Source organism: Hyperoodon ampullatus, assembly GCF_949752795.1.
Source record: "Hyperoodon ampullatus genome assembly, chromosome: 2".
NCBI classification, from domain to species: Eukaryota; Metazoa; Chordata; class Mammalia; order Artiodactyla; family Ziphiidae; genus Hyperoodon; species Hyperoodon ampullatus.
In genome coordinates this window covers 82,203,907-82,230,319 of record NC_136915.1, presented here as the reverse complement: position 1 = coordinate 82,230,319, position 26,413 = coordinate 82,203,907, and the positions used below count along the sequence as shown (strand labels likewise).

General features: G+C 38.2%; 1 protein-coding gene across 1 annotated transcript; it reads right to left on the bottom strand.

The window, feature by feature from the left end:
* Positions 1-1,120: 1,120 nt before the first annotated feature.
* EPHX4 (epoxide hydrolase 4) lies at positions 1,121-25,900 on the bottom strand (the record flags this gene model as incomplete). The annotated part of the gene is made up of 7 exons (XM_079721322.1): positions 1,121-1,364; positions 3,872-4,020; positions 9,137-9,240; positions 12,817-12,945; positions 14,985-15,142; positions 22,460-22,545; positions 25,670-25,900. The coding sequence occupies 7 exons, from the start codon at positions 25,898-25,900 to the stop codon at positions 1,121-1,123; spliced, it is 1,101 nt and encodes a 366-aa protein (XP_079577448.1).
* Positions 25,901-26,413: the final 513 nt, after the last annotated feature.

Genomic DNA, 26,413 nt, shown 5'->3' with positions numbered 1-26,413 from the left:
ATTCTTCCTGCCATTTTTTTTTTTTTTTTTTTGGCCACGCCATGCAGCTTGTGGGATCTTAGTTCCCTGACCAGGGATTGAACCCGGGCCCAGGAGTGAAAGGGCTGAGTCCTAACCACTGGACTGCCAGGGAGTTCACTTCCCACTCTTATCTGTAAGGCTCATTAATACTTTTGAACCCTTGTTTGATTTAACTGCATTCTGTATATGGTTCTTAAGGGAAAGATCAACATTACCATGTCATCTTTCTTTCATACTTCCCGCACAGTGCCTAGCAGTGTATCAAATATATTATTTATTCATTTAGCAAATATTTGAGTTCCCACAATGAGTCAGGCTCTTACTCTAGATGCTGGATATATGTCAGTTAATAAAGCAAAAATCTCTGCCCTGTGGAGCTTAGATTCTAGTGCACATAGGAAGTACAGTATTCAATCCTTGTTGCATTAAATGGGGCAAAAGCACATTTTGATCTCTTTTCTAAATCTCTCACCAATTTAGCTGAAGAATTAAGGCAAGTAATTTAATGGATGTGCTACCCTACAATGTTTAATAAATATATATGTATATATAGAATCTTCATATCCTCTTTTGTTACTCTTCCCAGTGTAAGTAGTATTTATGGCCTATTTTAAGATGCACATTCATCTTGTCATATCTGCCTTCAAACTAATAAACATACTATAAATCCAAGAGATTTGATAATAGAGTTTTTTAACGGTTAAAAAATAGTAAAAAGAACTTTGGAACAATAAAATAAAAATTTATACCATTGCAGTTTTGCCTTTTAATATGGCACAGCTAATCTTTAATATACATTTGTAAAAGGCACCATATATTAACAGGGTAAATAACGCGAAAAACCAAAACTGAGCCACTTTCTCCAACTTCCTTTTTGCACAAGTGTGTACATTTTAAGGCAGATGCTTTTCTGTGCAAAATACAACAAGAAAAAAACCAACATTATGTTACAAGTTCACACATCCTCAGATTTTTTTCGATGTCATTTGTCAGGATATTTATTTATGATAAAGCATATTAAAACAATTTTTCCTAATGAAGCTTAAAGAAGTTGATGAACAATTTAAAAAAATTATTTAGAGATTTCATTACAGACTCGTCAGAGAAAAAGCCAGTCTTTTCGCCTTGTTTCTTCTTTTAGAAATGTCCATATCAATTTGTTCACTATGTCAGGTTGTTCTTGCTGGAGCCCGTGACTGGCTTCTGACAAAATAGTTAGCCTGAAATAGTTCTTAACGTAAATCTTTGTGCCTTCAGCCATCTCAGCCTCCATAAATGCGTCTTTCTCTCCCCACAGTAGTAGTGTTGGAGTGATCACCATGTGATGTTTTAGAGGCAGGCAGCTATAAAAACAAAACACATGGGTTTGAGACTCACTGTAAACATTAAAATAACATTCCCCCAAAATGTTTCTTCAGGCCACAAATTTTTAAGGAGGGCAATATCACCACCAAAGGGATGAAAATTTGTTCTTGGGAGAGTGAAAAAAAAATTATGCTTTTTATATATAAACCATGAATATACACACAGTACATAAACAGATACTAAAATTTCATGGGGTGGGGGGCAATTAGGAAAAAAAATGCCTACAAAGTCTCTGAAGGGAGGTGATGACGAAAAAAATGGTTGAGAAACACTGCATTAGGCAATCAATCTGTACAATAAAAAATTTAATGGTCTATTTAAGAAAGGGCCAGATAAAAGTTTTAATTGGATCAGCCCTGCAAAACTTATAATGCAGGCTATAAATTAAGTATGAAATTCATCACTATGAAGAATAATTTGCTTCAAAAAGATAACAGAATTTTTGAATACTGTGATAAAAGGGAGCTTTAAACAGTGTTACTGTTTAAATGTATTTCAGTTGTTTGTTGGATAATCTAATGCATTTTATGTGAAAATTGGAACTGAGAAGCCAGAAAATATATATGGAATGAGCCTTAATACTACATGATACTATATTTATTTTGCAAGAAGATTCTTTTTAAAATATAAAGTTTTTATTGTATATTTTTTAAATATAGAAAAGTATAAAGAATAAAATCATGCATAATTCCATCATTAAAAAATGGTCATTTTCTATGCATATCGTTGAAACCATAAGTACAATGCAGTAAATATACACAGTTTATACACAGTATACACATGCAAATTTCATATTAAATTATAATAACTTTCTTGTTTCATATAGTTTTTCAGAAATAATTGTAAAACATACTATTTTATGGCATAATAACCCATAAATGACTCTTCCTGTATAACTGAATATTTAGATTATAGCATCACTTAAAAGAAGGGGATGTTTTAAGTGATGCTACAATGAGCATTTTGTGCCCAAATCTTCATTAGCATTTCAGATAACTTCTTTGGGCTATAGCCCTGGGAGTGGAATTCCTGAGCTGAAGAGGATACATATTTTTAAAGCTTTTGACATCTTCTGCTAAGCTGTTTTTCAGAAAGGTGGGATGGTATTAATTACACCCCTGTTAACTAAGAATGAGAAGGAACATCTAACTAGATACTCTCCAGCACTGAATTACATTTTCGCTAGTTACAAAAAAGCTTGACTTGTGGCTACTTGGGGTTGATAAGATGCTGCTGGAATGTGAAGGATATCACATATGTCCACCAAGGTCTTAACTTTTGATTCCCATGCAAGTGCCCATCATTTGGTTGTAATGCTCCTAAAAATTAAGTTCTTGTTGAATGGGTAAACTGATATAAAACTATAGCTATACTTAATTATTGATACATGGATTGCTACACAAACTTGCAAGTCACTTAAATTCTGGAGCTCATAAAGTGTTCCAAAACAAAACATTTTCTAATAGTTACCTGCATATTTAACAACATGTGAGCATGTAATAGTTGAATCAGTAAGGAAAGGGGACTATTAGTCCCTATTAAAAGGACTATTAGTGAAAAAGTAAAGAGGAATATAAATTCTTCACCAGATCGAATTGTGGGTAAAAGGGAGGAGTTTTCAGAAAATTAAAAGAAAAGCATATTTTCTGGTCCTGAGGTTTCAAATTGTTAAATTTCACATGAAACCTAAGTTACAGATAAAACAAAGTATGTACAGATAGGTGACTGTAGTTAATACTGTATTACATGTTTGAAAGTTGCTAAGAGAGTAGATCTTAAAAGTTCTCATCCCAAGAAAAAAAAATATAACTATGTATGGTGACAGATGATTAACTAGACTTACTGTGGTGATTATTTTGCAATACATACAAATATCAAATCATTATGTTGTACACCTGAAACCAATATAATGTTATACGTCAATTATACTACAGTATAAATAAATAAATAAACAAAACAAAGAAAAACATTAAATGTTTTAAGAGAGTAGGTTTTAGTATATTAAGCTAAAGAACTTAATGGAAAATACTTGATAAAATAATTCTCATTAAAAAATTATCAGTAAATATAGTTCTGAAGAACCTAAGGGCAGGACAGGAATAAAGACGGAGATGTAGAGAATGGACTTGAGGACACGGGGAGGGGGAAGGGTAAGCTGGGACAAAGTGCGAGAGTGGCATGGACATATATACACTACCAAATGTAAAATAGATAGCTAGTGGGAAGCAGCCGCATAGCACAGGGAGATCAGCTCGGTGCTTTGTGAGCACCTAGAGGGGTGGGATAGGGAGGGTGGGAGGGAGACGCAAGAGGCAGGAGATATGGGGATATATGTATAGGTATAGCTGATTCACTTTGTTATAAAGCAGAAACTAACACACCATTGTAAAGCAATTATACTTCAATAAAGATGTTAAAAAAATCAAATATTGACTCGGTATGGAATGAATATTTTGTTTAGTTAAAAAGAACAAATTATACTGACCTGAAGATATTTCGGTAATGGTTAATTGGACCACTTAATGCTCCAGGCTGAGAAAAAACATAAATATAAGCTTCAAGATCTTCTGCTGTTAATCGACATCCTTTCCTTCCAATGCCAGTGCTGTGACTAGTAAACAGATGTTTCAAAGCCTGATAAGTGAGAAGAGGAATAATTAAAACTTTTCAGTTACCTAATAGTAACTAAATATTTGGCTTTTGAAAGAGAATGATGGTCAGTGTGCAGTGATAGCTCCCAGTTTCTGCTCTAGCCAAGTTGGAGACCTCATTGTTTACAAGCACATTTTATATATTTCTGCTTTCCTGGCTTTATTTTTGATATTATTCCATTTTAATCCCCCATGGACACTTCACCCTTATGAAAAGTATCCTGTCTTCTTGGTGTCTCTTCACATTCTACAAGGCTGAGCTCAAGTACTATCCGTGCTCTAAAGCCTGATATTCCAGTTAACAGTTTATCTATTTACTGACAACCAATCCACCCCCCCCTAAATTGTTTGAACTTCTTTTGATCACAACCTAGAATAATAAATACATTTTACATCATGATCCAGTTCATATCTCTACATATATATTTCTGAAACAAAAGTTTAAACAAATAGCCCTTACACTTATTACAGCATGTAATGATATTTTCAATTCTGTTCTACTTTATTTTTAAAAACTCAAATTGCAAGCCACTTTACTGAATTGCAAAACTTATTTCATGACTCACTAATGGGTCTCCACCTACAATTTGAAAAATACTGCTCTATACCAACATTTCTCAAAGTGTGTCTCTAAACAACCTGAATCAGAATTATTGGGATTCTTGTTTAAAATTAGTTCCCTCAACCCCAAAACACCCTTGCAAAAATATGAAATGACATGTGCAGGAGGTGATTCATTGAAACATTATTTGTAATAGAAAAAGAATGGAGGACTTCCCTGGCAGTCCAGTGGTTGAGACTCTGTGCTTCCACTGCAGGGAGCACAGGTTCGATACCTGGTTGGGGAACTAGGATCCCTCATGCCCCGTGGTGCAGCACAGCCAAAAAAAAATTTTTAAGAAAAAAAAAGAATGGAAACAAATGTCTATGGGGGGTTGGATGAATAAACTATGGTATAGTTACACGATGGTGAATTATGTGTTCTTAGTACTCTAAGAGAAGATGGAGATAATCTCTATGATGATGATGGAGTCATCTGCAGGGTATATTGTTAAGTAGAAAAAAAGCAAGGGTAGAAATAGTGTTTATGGTATGTTATCTTTTGTGTGAGAAGGAAAAGATAAATATATACATGTTTGCTTATATTTTTAAAAAGAAACAATAAAAAGAGGAAACAAAACTAACCAAAATGGTTTTCAATGGGAGACAGAAGAAATAGGATGGAGACAGAGAAACAGAGGAAACAGAGACAAGTGAGACTTCTCTGAATGTACCTTGTTTTAGAGTTTTGACTTAGAACCATATAATGTTTTATATAAAGTCATAGAAGTTAAGTGTAAACCTGTCGTCTTAAATTTGCTTTGGAAGTGTGAATAAGAACTCATAATTTTTTTCTAAAAAATATGTATGTCTATATTCTGTCCAATGGAAAGATCTAGAAGCAATGAAAACTCAGTAACAATGATCACCTTGACACCCAAACTGTGGTCTCTAAATACCACTTCCTACTAATAGGAGCCAGAGTTCCTTCAATAAATGACTGATTCCAGATCTGGAACAGGAAAAAAATGATGAACTTAGGACCTTAAGGAAGCAAGCTGTCACTGACTAAAGGGCTCCTGTGTCAAGAGGACATAGGAGCCAACCTGAAGGAGTTCACACTTGCAACAAGGGCATCAAAGAGAATAATGACTGTAATCAATTGATAAATATCAAATATATTTTTAAAAATCATGAGCTCATAATGATATGATTTAAAAAAACCCTCATTGGTTATCAATGGAGGTTTCTAGGGCACCAATTCATTACTCTGGAAGTTGTTTATAAACGGAAATAATGAAGCATTTGTCCTGCCATTCTTGTGGGAACTGTATTTCAGAATAACCAAATATAGATGTGGAAACTCTTCTTTATACATGAATTCCAGTTAATAAAAGCAGAAAGAATAATATTGGGTTGGCCAAAAAGTTCGTTCAGTTTTTTCCATAAGATGGCTCTAGTAGCACTTAGTTGTCTTTAACTTTATTCAAAACAATTTTGTTGTATTGTGACTGCTGTCATACTAGCATGCATTAAAAAAAAAAAACTGGTGAATTTTTGTGTAGCCATTTTAATATTGAAGATGGAGAAAAAAAGCAACATTTTCGGCATATTATGTTTTATTATTCCAAGAAAGGTAAAAACGCAACTGAAACTCAAAAAAAGATTTGTGTAGTGTATGGAGAAGGTGCTGTGACTGAGCGAATGTGTCAAAAGTGGTTTGAGAAGTTTCTTGCTGGAGATTTCTCGCTGGACGATGCTCCATGGTCGGGTAGACCAGTTGAAGTTGATAGTGATCAAATCGAGAAATTAATTGAGAACAATAAACGTTATACCACGCAGGAGATAGCCGACATACTCTAAATATCCAAATCAAGCGTTGAAAATCATTTGCACCACCTTGGTTATGTGAATCGCTTTGATGTTTGGGTTCCACATAAGTTAGGCGAAGAAAAACCTTCTTGATCGTATTGCTGCATGCGATTCTCTACAGAAACGTAACAAAAATGTTCCGTTTTTAAAACAAATTGTGACGGGCGATGAAAAGTGGATACTGTACAATAATGTGGAATGGAAGAGACCAAAGGCTGGTCTTCATCCAAAGAAGGTGATGTTGTGTATACGGTGGGATTGAAAGGGAATCCTCTATTATGAGCTCCTTCTGGAAAACCAAACGATTAATTCCAACAAGTACCGATCCCAATTAGACCAACTGAAAGTGGCACTCAACAAAAAGCATCCGGAATTACTCAACAGAAAACACATAATCTTCCATCAGGATAACCAAGGCTGCATGTTTCTTTGATGACCAGGCAAAAACTGTTACAGCTTGGCTGGGAAGTTCTGATTCATCCCCATATTCACCAGACACTGCACCTTCAGATTTCCATTTATTTCGGTCTTTACAAAGTTCTCTTAAAGGAAAAAAATTCAATACCCCGGAAGACTGTAAAAGGCACCTGGAACAGTTCTTTGCTCAAAAGGATAAAAAGTTTGGGGAAGATGGAATTTAGAAGTTGCCTGAAAAATGGCAGAAGGTGGTGGAACCAAAGGGTTCAATAAAGCTCTTGGTGAAAATGAAAAACGTGTCTTTGATTTTTACTTAAAAACTGAAGGAACTTTTTAGCCATCCCAATAGAACTAAAAAATCACTGTTTTCTAAAGAAATAATGAACGTAGGCAGTGACGATCAAGGTATGCTAAAATTATTTGGTGAAAGGTTGGTTGCTAGGCAATTTGGATAGGCTGACAATTTGTGAGCCCACTGGTTAGTGTTAGCATTACTAAAACTGGGACAACTAGGCATTATGTGCTTCCCTGATGTGATGCATTAGGAAATACACAGAACCACCTATAAAATATTCTTGTCAAATTAAACTTCAGTCTAATCAAACCTCTAGATCAGTAGCACCTATGAAGTAGGAAAGACAAGGGTTAGCAGAACTAGTTAAATAACACCATGATGAAGCCGTCAGTCAAATCCAAAATGTGGACCATTCCTCAGGGCAAATGAACAAATTTCTTCTTAAAAAAGTGATGGTAAAAAACAAAAGGAAAGAACCGTTAAAGATTTTAAAAGGCATAACAAGCAAATACAATATGTAGACCTTGTTTGGTTCCTGATTCAAACAAATAAAGTGTATAAAGACAGTTGAGACAATTAAGAGAATTTGAATGGGCATTAAATGATTTTAACAAGTTGTTCATTTTGTTAGGTTTGATAATGGCATTGGAGTTATGTTCTTTTTTTTTTTAAAAAGTCCTTATTGTCAGAGGTACATGCAGAAGTATTTCCAGGTAAAATAATATTATGTCTTTTTTTAACCTCCCTAAATATTTAACACCATGCTGGACAAACAAGAAGCAACTAATTAACTTCGAAGAAATAGATACTACATATGACTTCTGATGTCAGTGTATATGGTACACCAATACCTGAAGGCTTAATTTTGTTTTGGGGTTTTGTTTACTCCCCAGGGCTTCCACTTCTGCTGTTGTCAAATTCTCTTACCTGGCATTCATATTCTTTCATCTCCCCATGGAATGTTCTCTAGAAAGAGGCATGCCTGTAGGGGAACAGGCTCTCAGAAAAAATTGAATTAACAGCCAGGCACTCAAACATACGAATAGAGACTGTAAAAATAAGTAAGCCTATAGATGAAGCCTTAGAAACATTTATTAAGTTTTAGCATTTTTCTGTTTTTCTTTTCCCTTTTTTTTTGTTTTTGGCAGCACTGAAAGCCTTTGGGGATCTTAGTTCCCCAACCAAGGATTGAACCCGTACCCCCTGCAGTGGAAGGGTGGAGTCCTAACCACCTGGACCACCAGGGAATTCCCTGTTTTTCTTTATTAAAGATGGATTTTAATTTAAAATGTTTCTCATTAACATTATTTGTTTGACTTATATTTTTGCATAGGAGGAAATGCCTAACAGTGCATAACACATAACAGATGTACAATAAATGATTATTTAAAATAAATCAGAACAACATAGGCAGAACCGGTTTTCCTGGGTTTTTTGTTTGTTTTTAGTGTTTCAGTCCATGTTTTATTTTTTTAAATATTTTCTTTTTTTTTTTTTGACAGTTTTGCTTTATTTATTTATTTATTTATGGCTGTGTTGGGTCTTCGTTTCTGTGCGAGGGCTTTCTCTAGTTGTGGCAAGCGGGGGCCACTCTTCATCGCGGTGCGCGGGCCTCTCACTGTCGCGGCCTGTCTTGTTGCGGAGCACAGGCTCCAGACGCGCAGGCTCAGTAGCCGTGGCTCACGGGCCCAGTTGCTCTGCGGCATGTGGGATCTTCCCGGACCAGGGCTCAAACCCGTGTCCCCTGCATTGGCAGGCGGACTCTCAACCACTGCGCCACCAGGGAAGCCCTATGTTTTATTTTTGACCTCCTAATTTTGTCATCCTCTTGGGCACCAGTCTTTTTTAATTGAGGTATAATTGACATATAACGTTATATTGGTTTCAAGTATACAACATACTGATTCAATATTTGTATACACTGCAAAATGATCAGACAATAAGTCTGTAACATCCATCACCATGCTTGACTTACCTTGAAATCATTTATGGAAAACATAAATTCTGGGAACCATGGTATTTGGAAGAAATAATAATAGCTGGATTTGAACAGCTGGGCAGGGTGTCGTAAAATATATTCTGAAATTAAAATACCATGTTAGACCTTATCCAAGGGGTATGAATTACTTACTATTGAAATAACTTCTTTTTAAGGCAATTTCACCTTTGAGATGATCCCATAAAAGAATCTACAAATAAGGCTTCTGTATATTTCTCTTTGGAACAATTTCTATGTTCTTATATTTTATTTTGGATATTTTTTGGTATTTTCAATACTTAAAGCACTTTAAATAAAAAGAAAGTTCCACTTTATGAAGTGTTGACTCAGAAAGGAACAGGAAACCCAAAACAACACTCCCTTTTCTTCAAGGTCATTATCAGTGACCAAACACTTTTCCTAAGGATACATGGGGAAGTAATTTTCCCTTGTTGAAAAGATTTTCCTTACAGGCTGATTTGAATATCTTATTCATTTGGCCTCAACAGAAACTAAAGCCTTTCCTTTAAATACATTCATGTATTGAGAAAATTCATCCATTCAATGAATCTTTGAATATCTACTGTGTGTGAGGGGATTTAGCAGTGAACAAGAGAAAAGAGGTTCCCATTCATAAGGAACATACATAATAAATAAGTAATGAATACTTAAAAGATCATTTTAGTTAGCAAAAATACCATAAAGAAAATAAAACAAGGTAATCTGATTGAAAGTAATGGTTGGGTGGTGTGGAGGGTCTATCCTTTAGTAAAGGTGGTGGAACAGGTTTCTCTGGGGATGTGGGATGAGCCTTTGAACGCAAAGATCTAGGAAGAGCATCAAGAACAGAAAGTAGGTACTGGGCTTGGCACATTCAAGAAGCAGAAAGAAGGCCAGTGTGGCTGATGTGTAGTGAATGAGGAGGGGGAGATGGTATGAGATGAGTTTTAGAAAGAAAAGCAGAAACCCAGTCAGGTAAGGCCAGAATGATGAAGATTTTAAGTGTTTTGGGAAGACACAAGTTTTAAACTAGGGAGTAATGTGATCATACATATTAAATGTACATATTTGTTGTGTATTGTGTACTATACTTTTATTTTCCTTGCTATAGAGGTGTTTTTTTTTCTTATTTCTAATTGTGTAACTGTACTCAACATGGTTGGAGTTTTTAGAATTATAATTCTCAGGTAAGTGGAGCACTGTTATGCTATACTTTTTGTAAAGTCGTCATCGAATAAGATTTATTCAGCTCTGCATTAAGAGATATCAATACAGTTAAGGGAAAATATAGTCATATTACTTGAAGACTTCATATTGACCTGACCAGGGTTGAACCTATTATTGATAAGATAGTTCCAGAAATATCCAAGTATTTCCTTACTGAAATGACCAATTACAGTTTGTCAGTGTAGCAGTACCAACAAAATAACATTTACTCTAGGGTCCTGATCAATTGAACAAGCATGTAGCACAACTTCTATTGACTAATGCAACTGAGAGAAATATGATGAACCTCAGTTTGATATTTGATTCCTAAGCAACCATGCTATTGCCTCAGCTGAGATAGGACAATTGAATATGTATCTGAAATTTAACTTTTATGCTTATACAGTATTTATGTAGTCATGTTCCCTTTCTCCCTCACCTACTTTAATTCTGAGGAAGAAATAAAAATATGTTTTTCTGAATTTTTTGTTCTCTGGAGTGCTACTGTGGGTCATGACAGTACTGAACCTCAGAAAATTTGACAAGGGTAGTTAAAGAGGACAAAATTATACTTTTTGTCAAAACCAAATAAAAATGTGCCTAGCCATTGTTCACAGGTTTTTTTGTTTGTTTATTTGTTTTTAATCACTCTTAAGATTAAGGGTTCTCTTTATAGCAGAGGTTCTCAAAACATAGTCCATGTGGACCCCTGGGGATCCTTAAGACCCTCTTAAAGGATACAGATGGTCAAATTATTTCAAAACAATACAATTAGCTTTTCTCATTTTGCCGACATTTGCACAGATGGTACAAAGGCAATAGTAGATAAAGCCATTGCTGCCTGAGCACAAATCAAGGCAGTGACACTAAACAATACCAGCAGTCATTGTATTCTTCACCACCACACACTTACTGTAAACAAACAAGTACATAAATACATAAAATTAAGTGGAGGTTTCACTTAAGAATGTCTTTGATGAAATAGCAAAACTTATTAATTTTATTAAATTTCTACCTTTTTGTATACGTCTTTTTAACATTGTGATGAAATAGAAAATAAGGCAGTTCTGTTGAACACCCAAATACAATGATTGTCTTGAGGAAAAGCACCTCTGCAATCGTCTGATAAGTTGAATTAGCTGCATTTTTAATGGAACACCATTTTTACTTGAGAGAACGACTAACAAACTATCATCAGTCAGATTGGGTATTTAACAGATAGTCTCTTGAAAATGAACAAAGTGAGCCTGTCACTTGAGGGAAAACAATCAACAGTGTTTGTTGTCAATGATGAAGTTCAAGCTTTCAAATGAAAATTAGAATTTTGGAAACTTGTGTCTGCTACTGTGAGCTTGACAGCTTTGCAAAGGCTTTTTTGATGAAACTGGGGTGATATTAATGAACATGATTTGATAGCATATAATGAAAAGTGTCAACTTATGGAAGATCTACATAACTCAATGAACCAGTATCTTCCAATGCGTGATGATTGCAAAATCATGCATAGGTAGAAAAAATCCATTCAAAGTGCTAGAGAGACCAATGGATTTTAATGTGACAGAGTACAAAAAGTTCATTAATATGACATCAGATTCCACACTGTTACTAACCTTTCAGAAATAACTAATTTTTGAGTTTGGTGTAGTATTAAAGGAGAACATACACAGTTATTTGAAAAGACTATTAAAATTCTCCTTTTTCTAATTACAAATCTGTGTGAGGCCAGATTTCTTCATATACTTCAATTCAAACGTTTGCAACAGGTTGAATACAGAAGCAGATATGAGAATCCAGCTGTCTTCTATTAAGCCAAAAATTAAAGAGGTTTGCAAAAATGTAAAACAATGACACTCCTCTCACTAAAATTTTGTTTTGGAAGATATAGTTAGTTTTCAGTAAAATGTTTATGCTAATATGTACTGGATTAATTATTTTTTAAAAATGAATTAATACATAAACATTTTTTAAATTCTCATTTTTAAATTTCCAATACAGTGAATGTTTATGGATATAACCCATATAAACAAATGCTCAATGGAGTCTTCAATAATTTTTAAGAGTATAAAGGAGACCAAAAATTTGAGAACTGCTGCTTTAAAGAATGCTGCCATTCCTGACAGCCAAAGGAGTCAGGCAAGAGGAAAATTTATTTCTAGGCTGTCAAGATTCATTACTGTCAAAGTAATGTTACTGCATTTTCCCTTTAACTCTTTAACTCTCCCTAAGGTAGCAGTAAAATGTTTTCTAAAAAGAAATAAAATTATGCAAGCAAATATAAAGCAACACTTCCTGTGACTCTTCAGGAATATTTAAAGCTGAGATAGCTGACATTATCATGTGATAATATCATATTTTAGTCATTTAATTTAAAAAATATTATGTTAATCAACTTTTGCTGTTTTTAATCCGTGTCAGTGACAATAGTGAGTTGTCACGCTATCAAAGATGTCTTAAAGGAAATTTAAACTCACCTGTAAATACATTTGGATGAGGGAAGTTAATAACAATAAGCTTCATCACCATTTCAGGATAACAGATGGCAATTAGCCAAGCAATCATGCCTCCCCAGTCATGGCCAATCAGAACACATTTGCTATACCCTGTAATTGAGAAATGAATGTTGGCATCATTGGAAAGAAACCGGTGGGTGCATCATTACCGCTCATAAAATAGGTATGTTTCTAAAACTAATCTTTCTACTCTCCTACCCTAATTATGCACTTTGTGCAGACATTGAGTTTGGTGTTTCCAAAACCCTGTATGTCTGAATCACCTGGGGTAGCTTTTTAGAAAATTTAAATGCCCAGGGTCCATTATAGACCTCAGAATCTCTCTTGGGAATTTATACTTAAAAACAAATTGGAAATAGTTCAGCTCTGGTCACATAAACCTGAGTTTGGAAAACCATGGTAAAGACTACACATAATTAGGTCATAAGCAAGATTACATTATTGATTTAACTGGAAAATTTCATGATGACAAATTTAGGCCAAGTTTGACTGAATTACCACAAAATGTGAATGAAATATGGCTGTCGGAAATCAGTGTCTCTGAGTCTATTTTACTGTAATCACAGTAAATCACAACACTGCACTGATACCCCCAGACCTCATCCATTTTTTCCCCTCTAAGAACATTGACCTGATCTACATTCTCATTAGATTGTTGTAGGAAAGGGTCTTTAATTTGATTTCATGGGTTTCTCACTAACTGGCTCTGTTAACATATCGATGGTAGCAGCTGGGTTTTAGTCAAAAGGGATGTAGTGTATTAGGTTATTGTTAAAAAATATTTACTCCTCCCCTCTCCCCACTGCCATAGAGGTAGTATACTTCACTGCTCCCCCACTTTTATTAAAAAATTTATTTATTTATTTTTTATTTTTGGCTGTGTTGGGTCTTCGTTGCTGTGCGCGGGCTTTCTGTAGTTGCGGTGAGCAGAAACTACTCTTTGTTGCGGTGTGTGGGCTTCTCATTGCGGTGGCTTCTCTTGTTGCGGAGCACGGGCTCTAGGTGCTCAGGTTTCAGTAGTTGTGGCATGTGGGCTCAGTGGTTGTGGCACTCAGGCTCAGTAGTTGTGGCTCATGGGCTCTAGAGCACAGGCTCAGTAGTTGTGGTGCATGGGCTTAATTGCTCTGCAGCATGTGGGATCTTCCCGGGTCAGGGCTTGAACCCATGTCCCCTGCATTGGCAGGTGGATTCTTAACCACGGTGCCACCAGGGAGTCCCCCCACCCCACCTTTTTTCTGGCCATGCTGAAAGACAAGAGGGATCTTAGTTCCCGGATCAGGGATCAAACTGTGCCCCCTGCAGTGGAAGCACAGAGCCTTAACCACTGGACCACCAGGGAAGTTCCTTCACCACCCCTTTGATGTTTTGATGTTAGACTTGGCAGTGTGATTTGCTTTGGTTTTGTGGGGGGTGTTAGACTTGATTTGGGGCTCAGCCATATGACTTGCTTTGACCAATGAGCTGCAACCAGAAACTTGAAATATGCTTTTGCAACTGGGCTCATCCTCTTGCCACTTCAACCATAGCCAGGAGAAGAGCTTTCCGCAGAGAGCTACTCCGCTTTAGCTGGGGATCCAGCCCCATTCTCAGAGAGAGGCCAATCCCAGCTGGACCTGTAGCCTGAGGCAAAGACCCAGAGGTCTCCAGCCTACAGTTGACCTGAAGATCCAGAAGCACAGGGATGAATGCCTGTGGCTGTATGCCACTGAGTTTGGGGTGGTCTGTTACACAATATTATTGTGGCACTAGCTGATCAATACAAGAAAGATAATGCAAGTGTTTCTGCATCTTACAACATGTTTAAATAAATATTTAGGTTTTGGTTCTGAAGAAATAAGTTTTCTGAGAACAAGAATCAAATTTCTAATAATTAGTTCTGAAAATAATAGATAGTATATATTAAGTCAATTTTTAAAAACAAATTTTGAGAGTCAATTTTGGCTGGTAGACAGAATAGTTATTCTGGTTGTGTTATTTTAAATTGCCTCTATAAATATTTTGAGCTGTATGCACCAAGGTGACAGGATCTAGATAACAGCTCAGGTAGATGGAAGAAATGAGGTAATCAGTTTACAATTTGTTGAATGTTAGTCCCTTAAAAAGAATTAACACTGTTTTTTAAAACCTACCTAAAGAGTCTAAAATATCCTTTATATCTGTAATTAGACAGTCCAATTTATAATTCTCTCGATGAATGGGAGCATCTGTTTCTCCATAGCCTCTCAAGTCCAACGCTACAACTCTATATTCACTTTTAAATTCCCTTAGTTGGTGACGCCAAGAATACCTGCAGGAAATAAGAAACGTTAAAAATACCACAGTAACTAATACAAAGAATAACATTACAGATTTTCTAAGTGGAAAGCTGTAAGAAACTCCTCGTTTTTGAGAAAGGTTATATAGCTGTGTGTGGGAAGGAAAGAAAAGAACTGTTTGAGAAATAAGCACTGACGTTCATTATTAAAATTACATTATTTTTTTTTACCAGGTCCAGTGGGGTGTAACAAAGGGCCAGGGTTTATAGAAACTACAAAATATCAGATACTAAAACCTTAAGAAATATATTTAAGAAGTCAATTTTCTAAGCTTTTCTTAAATAATGCTCACCACTATCACTGAGTCTGTACCTATAAATGCTTCCACACATTGCACCATTTGATTCTCTCAAAAAATTTGTGAGATGAAAATATATTTTCCTAGAAGGGAGATTTTACTTACCTTAGTCCACTGTCAAATAGGACTCAATGTTTTTAGTAATAACAATGGGTTACTCATGGATGAAAATGTCTGACGATTTAAAAAAATATTTTCACGGAAAGAATCCAATAAAACAACTACTTAAGATAAACCTCTGGGCTTCCCTGGTGGCGCAGTGGTTAAGAATCCACCTGCCAATGCAGGGGGCACAGGTTCGATCCCTGGCCTGGGAAGATCCCACATGCCACGGAGCAGCTAAGCCCAGGCGCCACAACTACTGAGTCTGCGCTCTAGAGCCCGTGCTCCACAACAAGAGAAGCCACGACAATGAGAAGTCCGCGCACTGCAATGAAGAGTGGTCCCTGCTCGCCACAACTAGAGAAAGCCCGCACACAGCAATGAAGACCCAACACAGCCAAAAATAAAAACCAACAAAAAAGATAAACCTCCACTTGCTAAAACAAAATCTTGGGGGCAAGATCCTGAACCATCAGCATAAGCTAGTGTGATATTTAAAACATTTAACAACCAAAATGGCACAGGAACTGACTAATTAGAATGGTGACAGCCAAGTCCTAGTAGTTTCTGCTGGGCCAGGTGTTCCCCCTCTGCTTGATAATAAAACTGCAGAATTAATTGAAATACAGAGATCCATGAGATTATCTTCTTCTAATAAGCAAAATCATTATGGATAACAAACAGAAAAAGAGACATGGATTTTTCAAAGTGACTCACTATGTTATGGAACTCAAAATATGCATTTATCAAAAAGCATCTGCATGCAAATCTGTCCATGAAAACACAGTGCAAAATTATCTGACACAAGCCAAATGGGAGATTGTTGTCTGGAAAGATTTTTGGAGCACAATAGGAAAGTGAACAGAGTGATCTGAGATTATAAACCAATAGTGGAAGGGGACTGCAGTGTGAAGTGACACAAAGCTATGAGAACAACGAAGCAAATCAACCACCTTACATCAGCAGGTAGATTATCAAGAAGGGTGTCAGACACATATTTGGAATTATGAATGGATAGAGTCTTCGATCTATTACTAGGATATCTATAATTTGTAAAAATCTGCAAAAGCATTGCCAATTAATATGGATTTGAAAATGTTAACAAAAAGTGTCTTTCTTAGCAAGGCCATAGCAATATTGATAATCTTGTCTCTGGTTTGTAATAAACAAATGAAGCAGTTTTCATTCCTTAAAGATACTCATCTGTCAACACATATGATTTTATTATTTTCTCATAGCCTTACTTAACATTGTGAATTGAGTTTTTTATGTCTTCATAACTGAAGCCCAACTCTTCACTCTTTATAATCCCTCATACTCAATCAATAAAGTTCAGTAGATTTAACCTGTTAAATATTTATTTAATCACTTTTCCTGTCCATCCCTGCTATCATTACCTTCATTCAGGCCTCCATTAACACAGCAGCCTATCGACTGGTCTGTGTCCATTTCATTCCCCTTGGCTCTGTCTTCTACAAACCAGAGTGGTTTAGCAAAAACACAAACTCTCTCAGGTCATTTCCCAGCTTAACAGCTTTTCTTGACTCTCTGTTACTCATAATGTGAAGCCCAAGCATGTTATTCTGGCAGACAAAACCTCCAAGATTTGACTTGCCCGATCTTCCAGCCTGACTACTTTATACTCTGTCATTTGCTATATAATAAAAAGAACTAACATCTATATCAGTTTTACTACATGCCAGGCACAATTCTAGGTGCTTCACACATAGTGATGTTGATCTTCAAGGTAGTACTATGAAGTAGGTACTATTATTATCCCCATTTTACAGATGAAGAAACAGAGGCACAGATTGGTTCCTGGATGTGCTGAAGGTCACAGATTTAGCAAACAGCAGAGCCAGGATTCAAACCCAGGTGGTCTGGCCTGAGAGCCCATGCTATGCTGCCTCTGCGGCACTAATCTACTTGCAGTGAATAAACATGGGTATTGTCTTTGTGACTTTGTTTATATAATCTCCTTGTCTGAAACATCATCCCTCCCCATCATTCCCCTACTCCCCACAATCCCTGTTCTTCACCCCTCATTGAACTCCTCATGCTGGGCACCTCCTCTTCCAGGAGACTTCCCAGTCTCCCTCCTTCACAGGTGGGTTGGGTGGCCCCTTCCATACTCTCCCACTTGTCTGTACACTCTTCAGTGCACTGGGAAGAGTCTACAGACAAGTGTACTAGACACTAATCTGTTGGTGCCTGGCACTTCCACTTGATGGTGAGCTCCCTGAATTATCTGATAGACATGTAGGTGCTCAATAGAGATTTGTTGACTGAGTAAAACAATGAACAAATGAAAGCACTGAATTATGATAGTGCTAGAAATACCAGTTGTTCCATAAAACTCTGTCTCAGTTCAAACCTTGAGACAACCTTGAACTAAAGTTCCCATATTCCTGTTGGGGAATTTATACTCAATTTCTATTAAAATGTGCATTGTTTTAATATCTTAAATACTTGTGTCTTCACTTAGAATTCATTTAATTAGAGATTTCAAGGTAGAAATTTGACTCAAAAAACGTGTACAATCCTGTAACATTTTACATTTAATGTATTAGAGATTATGCAAACATAATACCTGCATGTCATTATCTTATTAATAATTTAAATTGCCTTCCAAATAAATTCAACTATTGCTATTGTCAATGAGTGGAGCCAAACAATATCTTAAACATTTCTAAGAATATTTAAGGATTGCAACTGCTATCTTAATAAAGTACAAAATAAATTTTAAATGCAATCTTCCTAGAGTTCATAAATAAATCATATTTGATTTACACATTAACTGTAAACTGAAGAAGAAATCACCCCAGCGATAGACTGATGGGTATGTCATTCACATGAATAGAACAAAACAACCCCCTTGATAGAGGAATGAAACATACTGCAAAATCAGTAACTCCTGACAATATTATAAATAAACAAATCTAGCTATTTTCATCCACATTGTTTTTTCCCCCTCTGGTAGCTTCAGGTAATAGCAGAGGACACTTCAAAAAAAAGCAACCTCTTTCTTAGTTATTATTCTTAACATAAGGAGGACCCCGGGTTTACCAGGCTAGCCTCTTTGAAATGTAGAATACCCTCTTCCCCTTCACAAGAGAGAAAAAGTTGCAGTCATCAGATTCTGTTCGGCTGTATGGATGACGAGACCTCACTTGCCTCAGCACTTGAGTAATGACGAATGCATCCCATACAGCTGGTGTATTGCCAGAAATTGCCTGCATCAGCTCAAAATATTTTTAAAAGCAATGCAAATTGAGGTGGAGATAGAGGGGGAGAAAAATCATCTTTGACAAACAGCCTTATTTTGGGCTAATTTAGCTAAAGTTCTCATAAATGTGTATATTGTTTGATGTTTCCTTTATATTTTAAGAAAGAAGACAGAATTTTATTGTTTCTGTGTAACACCTAATAGTATACATTAAATGTCACCAATTCTCAACAATTATTCTTAGTTAATGATGATAAATGCAAATAATACATTACATTTGTATAGTGCTTTTCTGTTTAAAAAGCACTTTTACACATGTTGCCAATTTATGATTATTTTGTTTTCACTGTACCAAATAATCTGACCTATCTGATCTACAAAGAAGCTTATAAATTCATGTGTATTTAGGCAAAACTTGATTGATAGAGGAATAATATTTATATTTATAATGTAAATTGAAATCGGTTTGAAGTGCCAGATAAAGGTTTTTTTGGCTCTTAAAAAGGGGAGAAGTGCAAGAGAAGGGGTTTTTGGAAAAAGAAAAGGGAAAGTTCAAGAGAGAGAGACTTGAAGTGGCTTAATCAAAACAGCTTTATCCTAAATTCTGATTCAAATTGACTTTTTCCTGAATGGAGCACATGAATGGAATTGACTAGACTGTATAGTGGGGAATAGTGGTAATTTGGAAGGAAAGACAGAGTAAGTGTCAACATAGAGGTCTTGGTTTAGGGTAGGACACACTCAAATAGAAGTTTTTGATTAACAGCAATCTCCATGTAGTTGCTCTAGGAATCTCCCTGAACAACCAGGTAGCTTTCAGATTAATGGCTAGCAAAGTTCAGTGAATTCAATATGGTCTATTTGAGTAACTCAGTTTTCAGGGTTTGCTGTTATTGTTGTTTTAAATTATAGCAAGCCTCTTGCTGGAGTAACAAATAGTACATTTGGTGAACAGAAGGGGACTCATTCCCATGATCTGCATATATTTCCTAACATATGCTCTTCAAAGTAAAAATATCTCTAGGAGTTTTTTCAAAACTAAACCATTCCTCTCAATAACCCTTTTGGACAAAGCCAAGACTTGATTTTGCTGGAGAAAATGGGTCTGATGTCCAGTGACTGGTGTTGGGCCCCCTCCTAGGCTGTCCTATCCACTGAAGATTCTAGGACATGGACAAGAATCACCAGACATTTCTGTTTTGCAAAAGGGGTCTCATGAAGAGTAAATAATGGGACAATGCTGTGAAAAATGTGCAAAAGTATCATTTCTTAAAATATGACACAGAGCATCTACTGTCCTATATTAAATGGGTATCACTGCTATTTTCTGGGGCTCCTCAAAACAATTACCAAGTGGCTGAAGTGGTTGCAGGTTCATCTTTATCTTCCACATATAAAGAAGTGACGTTCCAGGAGGAAAAAGAGCACGGACAAGTATCGGGGTTGGTATGAGGTACAGAAAGAGAAGAGCCTTTAAATCTTTTCTTTCTAAAAAGTTAACTCTTCCCACTCAGATCATGAATTTTATATAGAATGATGATTTAAAATGTTAAAGTAAGGTATACTTACATTGTTGGTTAACTTTTGAATTTTTCTATAAGGTGTGAAATTTGAAAGGTAAAAATCCATGTATGTTATTAGATCATTATCATTCCTATATACCAAGGATATATTAGCAGAGGTCAGCTCTGAAGTTTAAGAAGGTATACCTTACTTTCTGGCACTGCCAATTTCAGAAGGGTAGCTGTGACACTCAGAAGAGTGCCAGGCACATAGTAAATGCTCAGGAAGTATTAACTATCATCAGCAGCACCAGAATCAGGAAATTATTTTTTAAAGGTCTGGGACAATGCTCTGTCCCCAGATTTCTCCCTTACTTTCACTCTTAACAACCTGCAGTTCCATCATTACATATTCCTCACATACTTCAGAGTTTTAAAGATTTTGTGTCATCCAAAGCCCTGATTTAAAAAGCCTCTAGCTCTGAAAGAGGTATTACCTTAATACACTTTAGAAATACTTTATGAGTGAAAGGGACTTTATTAATAAATGCATTGAGGATGCTAGTGGTGGCACATGGATCTCCACACTGAGTGAATGGGAATGAAGGAAGAAAATGAACATTTAGGGCTTCCCTGGTGGCGCAGTGGTTGAGAGTCCGCCTGCCGATGCAGGGGACACGGGTTCATGCCCCGGTCTGGGAAGATCCCACATGCCGCAGGGCGGCTGGGCCCGTGAGCCATGGCCGCTGAGCCTGTGCGTCCGGAGCCTGTGCTCCGCAATGGGAGAGGCCACAACAGTGAGAGGCCCGCGTACCACAAAAAAAAAAAAAAAAAAAAAAAAAAAAAAAAAAAGAAAATGAACATTTATTGAGTATTCACTGGGGCCATGGGAACAGCCTTTCACATATTTTGACTCCCTGTATCCCCACAACTCTGCAAGATTCTTGTAGATTGTGCAGGGTCCTGCAGCAATTAAGTGGCTGAGCCAGAATTCACTGCCCGTGTTACTTTATGCAGATTTGACTAACGCTTCAGACTAACATTTTACTTGTGAGCCAGTCATGTCATAGACTTTTTGCTCTGGGAAAATGATTAGCTAGATGGGTGTTTGCCATTCTCCATTCTTTTATTCGATGCCTAATACTTCCTAGTGTGCTAGCAATCTCAATGCATTTATTAATAAAGTCCCTTTCATTTGAAAAGTATTAACTAAAGTGTATTAAGGTAATATCTCTTTCACAGTTAGATGTATTTTAAATTAGGACTTTGGATGACCCAAAATCTTTAAAACTCTAAAGGAAGTGAGGAATATGTAATGGTGGAATTCTAGGTGTTAAGAGCAAAAGTAAGGGAGACATTTAGGGACAGTGCATTGTCCCAGAGCTTTAAAAACATACCATATATTCTACATTTGAGTCAGTTCAGAGAATATGAATTTTTTTGGTCCATTTAGCCATCTCAAGATCATAGCCTTGAGCTACCAAAAATATGATTTTCTTTTTACCACATTGATATGTACCATCTTTTAAAAAGATATTCATTTTTTAAAAGTTTAATCATGTGATGTTTCATCTGTACTTACTTGGCTCTGTGGAGTTCAAAGGAGAACAGAACATTTTCTTCTAGGTAACTAGCAACTGTGTATTTTTGGCTATAGGTTTTCTTCTCAACGTGAAATATTCCAGTCCTTAATTTGTCCTGCATTCATCTGAGCCTGTTACTATGTGCATAGGAAAGAGTTCCTTTCCAGATTCCATGAGCCCTCTTCTCCCTCTGCCTTTCCCTCACCCCAGGTCTCACCAAAAGCTGCCAGGTAACAGGCACTCTAATTCTTTGGTTTCTTGCAAATCTCCTTTTCCATCCAATGTTGTATTTTGTCCACAGTAGGTACTATAAAAACTGTTTTGTAATTGACTATTCAGAAATTTGAAACATTAAATGATACTTCTTTTAATTATCAAAAAAAAATTTAGGATGATAATATGCACGTTTCTTTAAAACAGGAGGAACACCATTCCTGTGATTGAGGAACATTTAGGAATAATAACTCTAGGCCAGTACTTGATTATAGCATGGGGTCTATTAAAAGTCATTATAAGAAAATGACTCTATGATAAGCCGAGTCTTTAGTGCAAAAGAAAAAGTTAGTTGGTAAGTTTACCAGAATTCTGGAAATCCATGAAGCAGCAGCATAAGTGGTTTGCCTCTTTCTCCAGCGGCAACATAATGAAATCTTAACCCCGAATCCTGCAGTACGAAATAGAGGTCATGAAATTTCAGCGATGTTTTGTGTTGACTGTAAAAAGTAGTACATTTAGTATTTCCATGCCGTTAAAAAAATTTAACTTGCATTATTTTTAATATAAAGAAATAGAATAAGTATATTAATTTTCAAAAAGAAAAAATAACCATGATTTATTAACAGGGTAAATTGAAAGATTCACTTTTGTCAACATTCCCTTCTCCTTCTATTTACAAGGTCAATTTATATATTATGAGCTTCTGAAACAGTCACAATTTTCTTACTGATGTGTCACATTTCATCGCACTCAAATTCTGCAGGACATGTAAATAATTCTGATCTGCATTTATATTCCTGCCATATTTACCTCCTACTCATGTACTTTTGTCAGCTTGCCCATCAAGAGCTGTGCCATCAGTTACATAATTCACACCACCTTTCCTTATTTTTAGTTCTCTCCTTCCCACATTAGTATTTTCTGTTGAGGTTGCACGTACAGTTCCCCTGGCTGCCTGCTCCTCATGTCACATCAGTGTATTTCTTTTTTTAAAAAATTTATTTATTTTATTTATTTATTTTTGGCTGTGTTGGGTCTTCGTTGCTGTGCACTGGCTTCTCATTGTGGTGGCTTCTCTTGTTTCGGAGCATGAGCTCTAGGCGCACAGGCTTCAGGAGTTGCGACATGCAGGCTCAGTAGTTGTGGCGCACGGGCTTAGCTGCTCGGTGGTTGTGGGATCTTCCCGGACCAGGGATGGAACCCGTGTGCCCTGCAATGGCAGGCGGATTCTCAACCACTGCGACACCAGGGAAGCCCCCATATCAGTGTATTTCTAATAGCCGAATGATCTGAGTGCTCAAGCCTTCACTCTGCATATGGGAGACAAAACTGCCCAAGGAAAACAAAAATCATGGGAATGAGACAGGAATACAGCAAATACAAAGCAAACAGAAAAGAGGAAAGTGGAGGAAAAAGCAAGAAAGAAAAACAAAAACTCAGAAGGAAGTGAGGAAAGAAACCAAGACCCAAAACCCAGAGACTGGGTTTGTTTTATCAGATAACCCAAGCAATTGGGTTTCCAGATGTGAAAAAACTCTTAAAGGTCATATAGTTCAACCCTATCATTTTTGCAGAGTTAGAAACTGAGGTCCAAAGATGTTAGCACAGGTCGTAAAGGTGGTTGGGGGCAGGGCTATGACTAGAGCCTCCGTCTTGTCCTGCCACCCAGGGCAATGCTCTTTCCACTCCTTGGTTCTATGGTCTCTGGTGAAACTCTTTAGGTGGCCAGAGTCAGAACAAGTGCATTACGAGGAATTCCGGATGATTCTTAAACTGCTTTTCCCCTTCAGGTAGGATGAAGATAACAACTCTGACTTTGCCCGCAACTGCTTTTCCTTTTTTTTTTTTTTTTTTTTTTTTGCGGTATGCGGGCCTCTCACTGTTGTGGCCTCTCCCATTGTGGAGCACAGGCTCCGGACGCGCAGGCTCAGCGGCCGTGGCTCACGGGCCCAGCCGCTCCGCGGCATGTGGGATCCTCCCGGACCGGGGCACGAACCCGTGTCCCCTGCATCGGCAGGCGGACTCTCAACCACTGCGCCACCAGGGAAGCCCCTGCTTTTCCTTTTTTAAAAAAAATTATTTTATTTGTTTATTTATTTTTGGTTGTGTTGGGTCTTTATTGCTGCGCACGGGCTTTCTCTGGTTGCGGTAAGCAGGGGCTACTCTTCTGTGCAGTGTGTGGGCTTTCTCTGGTTGCGGTGCGCGGGCTTCCCATTGTGGTGGCTTCTCTTGTTGCGGAGCACGGGCTCTAGGTGCCGGGGCTTCAGTAGTTGTAGCTCAGGGGTTTTAGAGCGCAGGCTCAGTAGTTGTGGCGCACGGGCTTAGTTGCTCCGTGGCATGTGGGACCTTTCCAGACCAGGGATTGAACCCGTGTCCCCTGCATTGGCAGGTGGGTTCTTAACCACTGTGCTACCAGGGAAGCCCTGCTCTCCACTGCTGAATGCCTTCCCAGAAGTTCAATAACTTCTTTTATTGGTGGTGAGTCTTGGAAGCTGAAAGGCTGTGGGCGCTTGACTGGATTTAGTGAATAAATACTTCATTTCACTTACTATGTGCGAGGCACTGTTCTAAGTTTTTTGGTTTCGTTTATTTGTTTTTACACATATTAACTCATTTAAATTCTCATATCGACTCCAGGCTGAATAAGTGTAAGAAGGACATGCCCCTTGGTTTTCTGAACTTCAGCTGCTGGGCAATCTAGTTCCTAATAGGAATCCCAGACCTGGTGACAAAAATATCCTTTCACGTAGGCTATTTTTGAAAGGCCTGCAAGTCAGACTGCAGGGTGCATTTCAAGAAGCCATCTCCCTTCACCACCTGGAGCCTCAGGAACTAGAATATCCGAGGGCTGTAAGAAAGCTTGGGACAAGCACGGACAATTAGAGTCTGCATGCATAGTTGACATTTACTTTTTGTGCCATTCCTTTGGTCTCTGGCATCATAAGTCTGCCTCCTTCCCCACAAACGTACACAATTTATTTATTGTTTCATGTTGCTTAGGTCATCTGTGAATGCTCCATTCTGCTGATCTGAATAAACTCCTGATTTCCAATGACTTATTCTGTTTACTCTTTCAATCTCTAAAATTTGGACGAGGACAGCCTTCTGAGACAGTAGGGCGCCACCAGTAACAATTCCCTACAGCTTAACTGAGCTCTAAAGGGCAAAGAGGTGACAGACGACAGCTTCCCCTTACAGGAGGAGAGGGAGCAGAATTATTCTGGGTTGTTGTTGTGGAGGAGGAGGGGACAGTAATATAATAGGACCCAGATTATTAGAGAAATTCCACATAACCTTCTCTCTCTGTCTGTCTTACACACACACACACACACACGCACGCACGCACGCAACAAACAGGGACCGTAAAGACACACAATCCCGACCCTCTCCCGCGACACCTCGCCCCTCTTGCATCCCCTTGGCACCTTCCCCGTCCCCGCCGCACGCCCTGCGAGCCCCGAGAACACTAGGGGACGCTGGGCCTGGAGTCATGCAAGGATCAGCCCGGCGCCCTCTGCTCTCACAGTCGTCACGTTCCCTCGCGATAGCGCCGGGCCCGCGCCGGCCTTCACCTTGATCCGCACGTAGCAGTGGGTACCCAAAGAGGGGTCGTTCAAACACGCTGGAGGGTGTTCCCGGGCGACCCTCCGGAAGGTCTGCGTGGGTCCCTTGCCGATGCTCCACAAAAGTTTGAGCAGGTAGACGGAAGCGCAGAGCCCGCAGTAGCAGTAGACCAGGGACCAGAAGAGCAGGGACCGGATCGTGACCATCAGGCGGGGGAGGCAATCCCGCAGCCTCGCCATCGGGCGGCGGCAACGGCGGGGTCCGCTGCACTTCCGAGGCGCGGGGAGCAGCGGCGCGCACTCCGGCTACGGAGCGACACTGCAAGCGCGGCGGCGCGTCAGCCTCGCCAGCCGGTTCGCGGTCGCCGGCTCCGCGCGCGCCTCCCCGCGGGCCCGGCGCGGATCCTGTGTCACAGCCCCGGGCTCCCGCACTCACGGTGAGCTCTTGCGGCCACTGCGCCCAGCCCCGGAGCGCCGCGCCGCAGACCCACTGCGCTGCGACGTCCGCCCCGGGCTAGGTAGGCTAGGGTGGAGGCCCGGCCTTCCTCCGCAGAGTAAAATCCCATTTCAGAATTGCTAAAATGTGGGGAAAATGAAGGTGAGACTTTCCCAAATCATCCTAGGTACTGTGGACGGAAGAGCCACTCATTTTGACCAGTGTTCAAATCCTCCCATTGTCCTCAATTAGGCCTTTTTCTGGATCATGGAATTATGGGGCGCGTGGAGGAGGAGCAGTAAACGATTTTCATACTA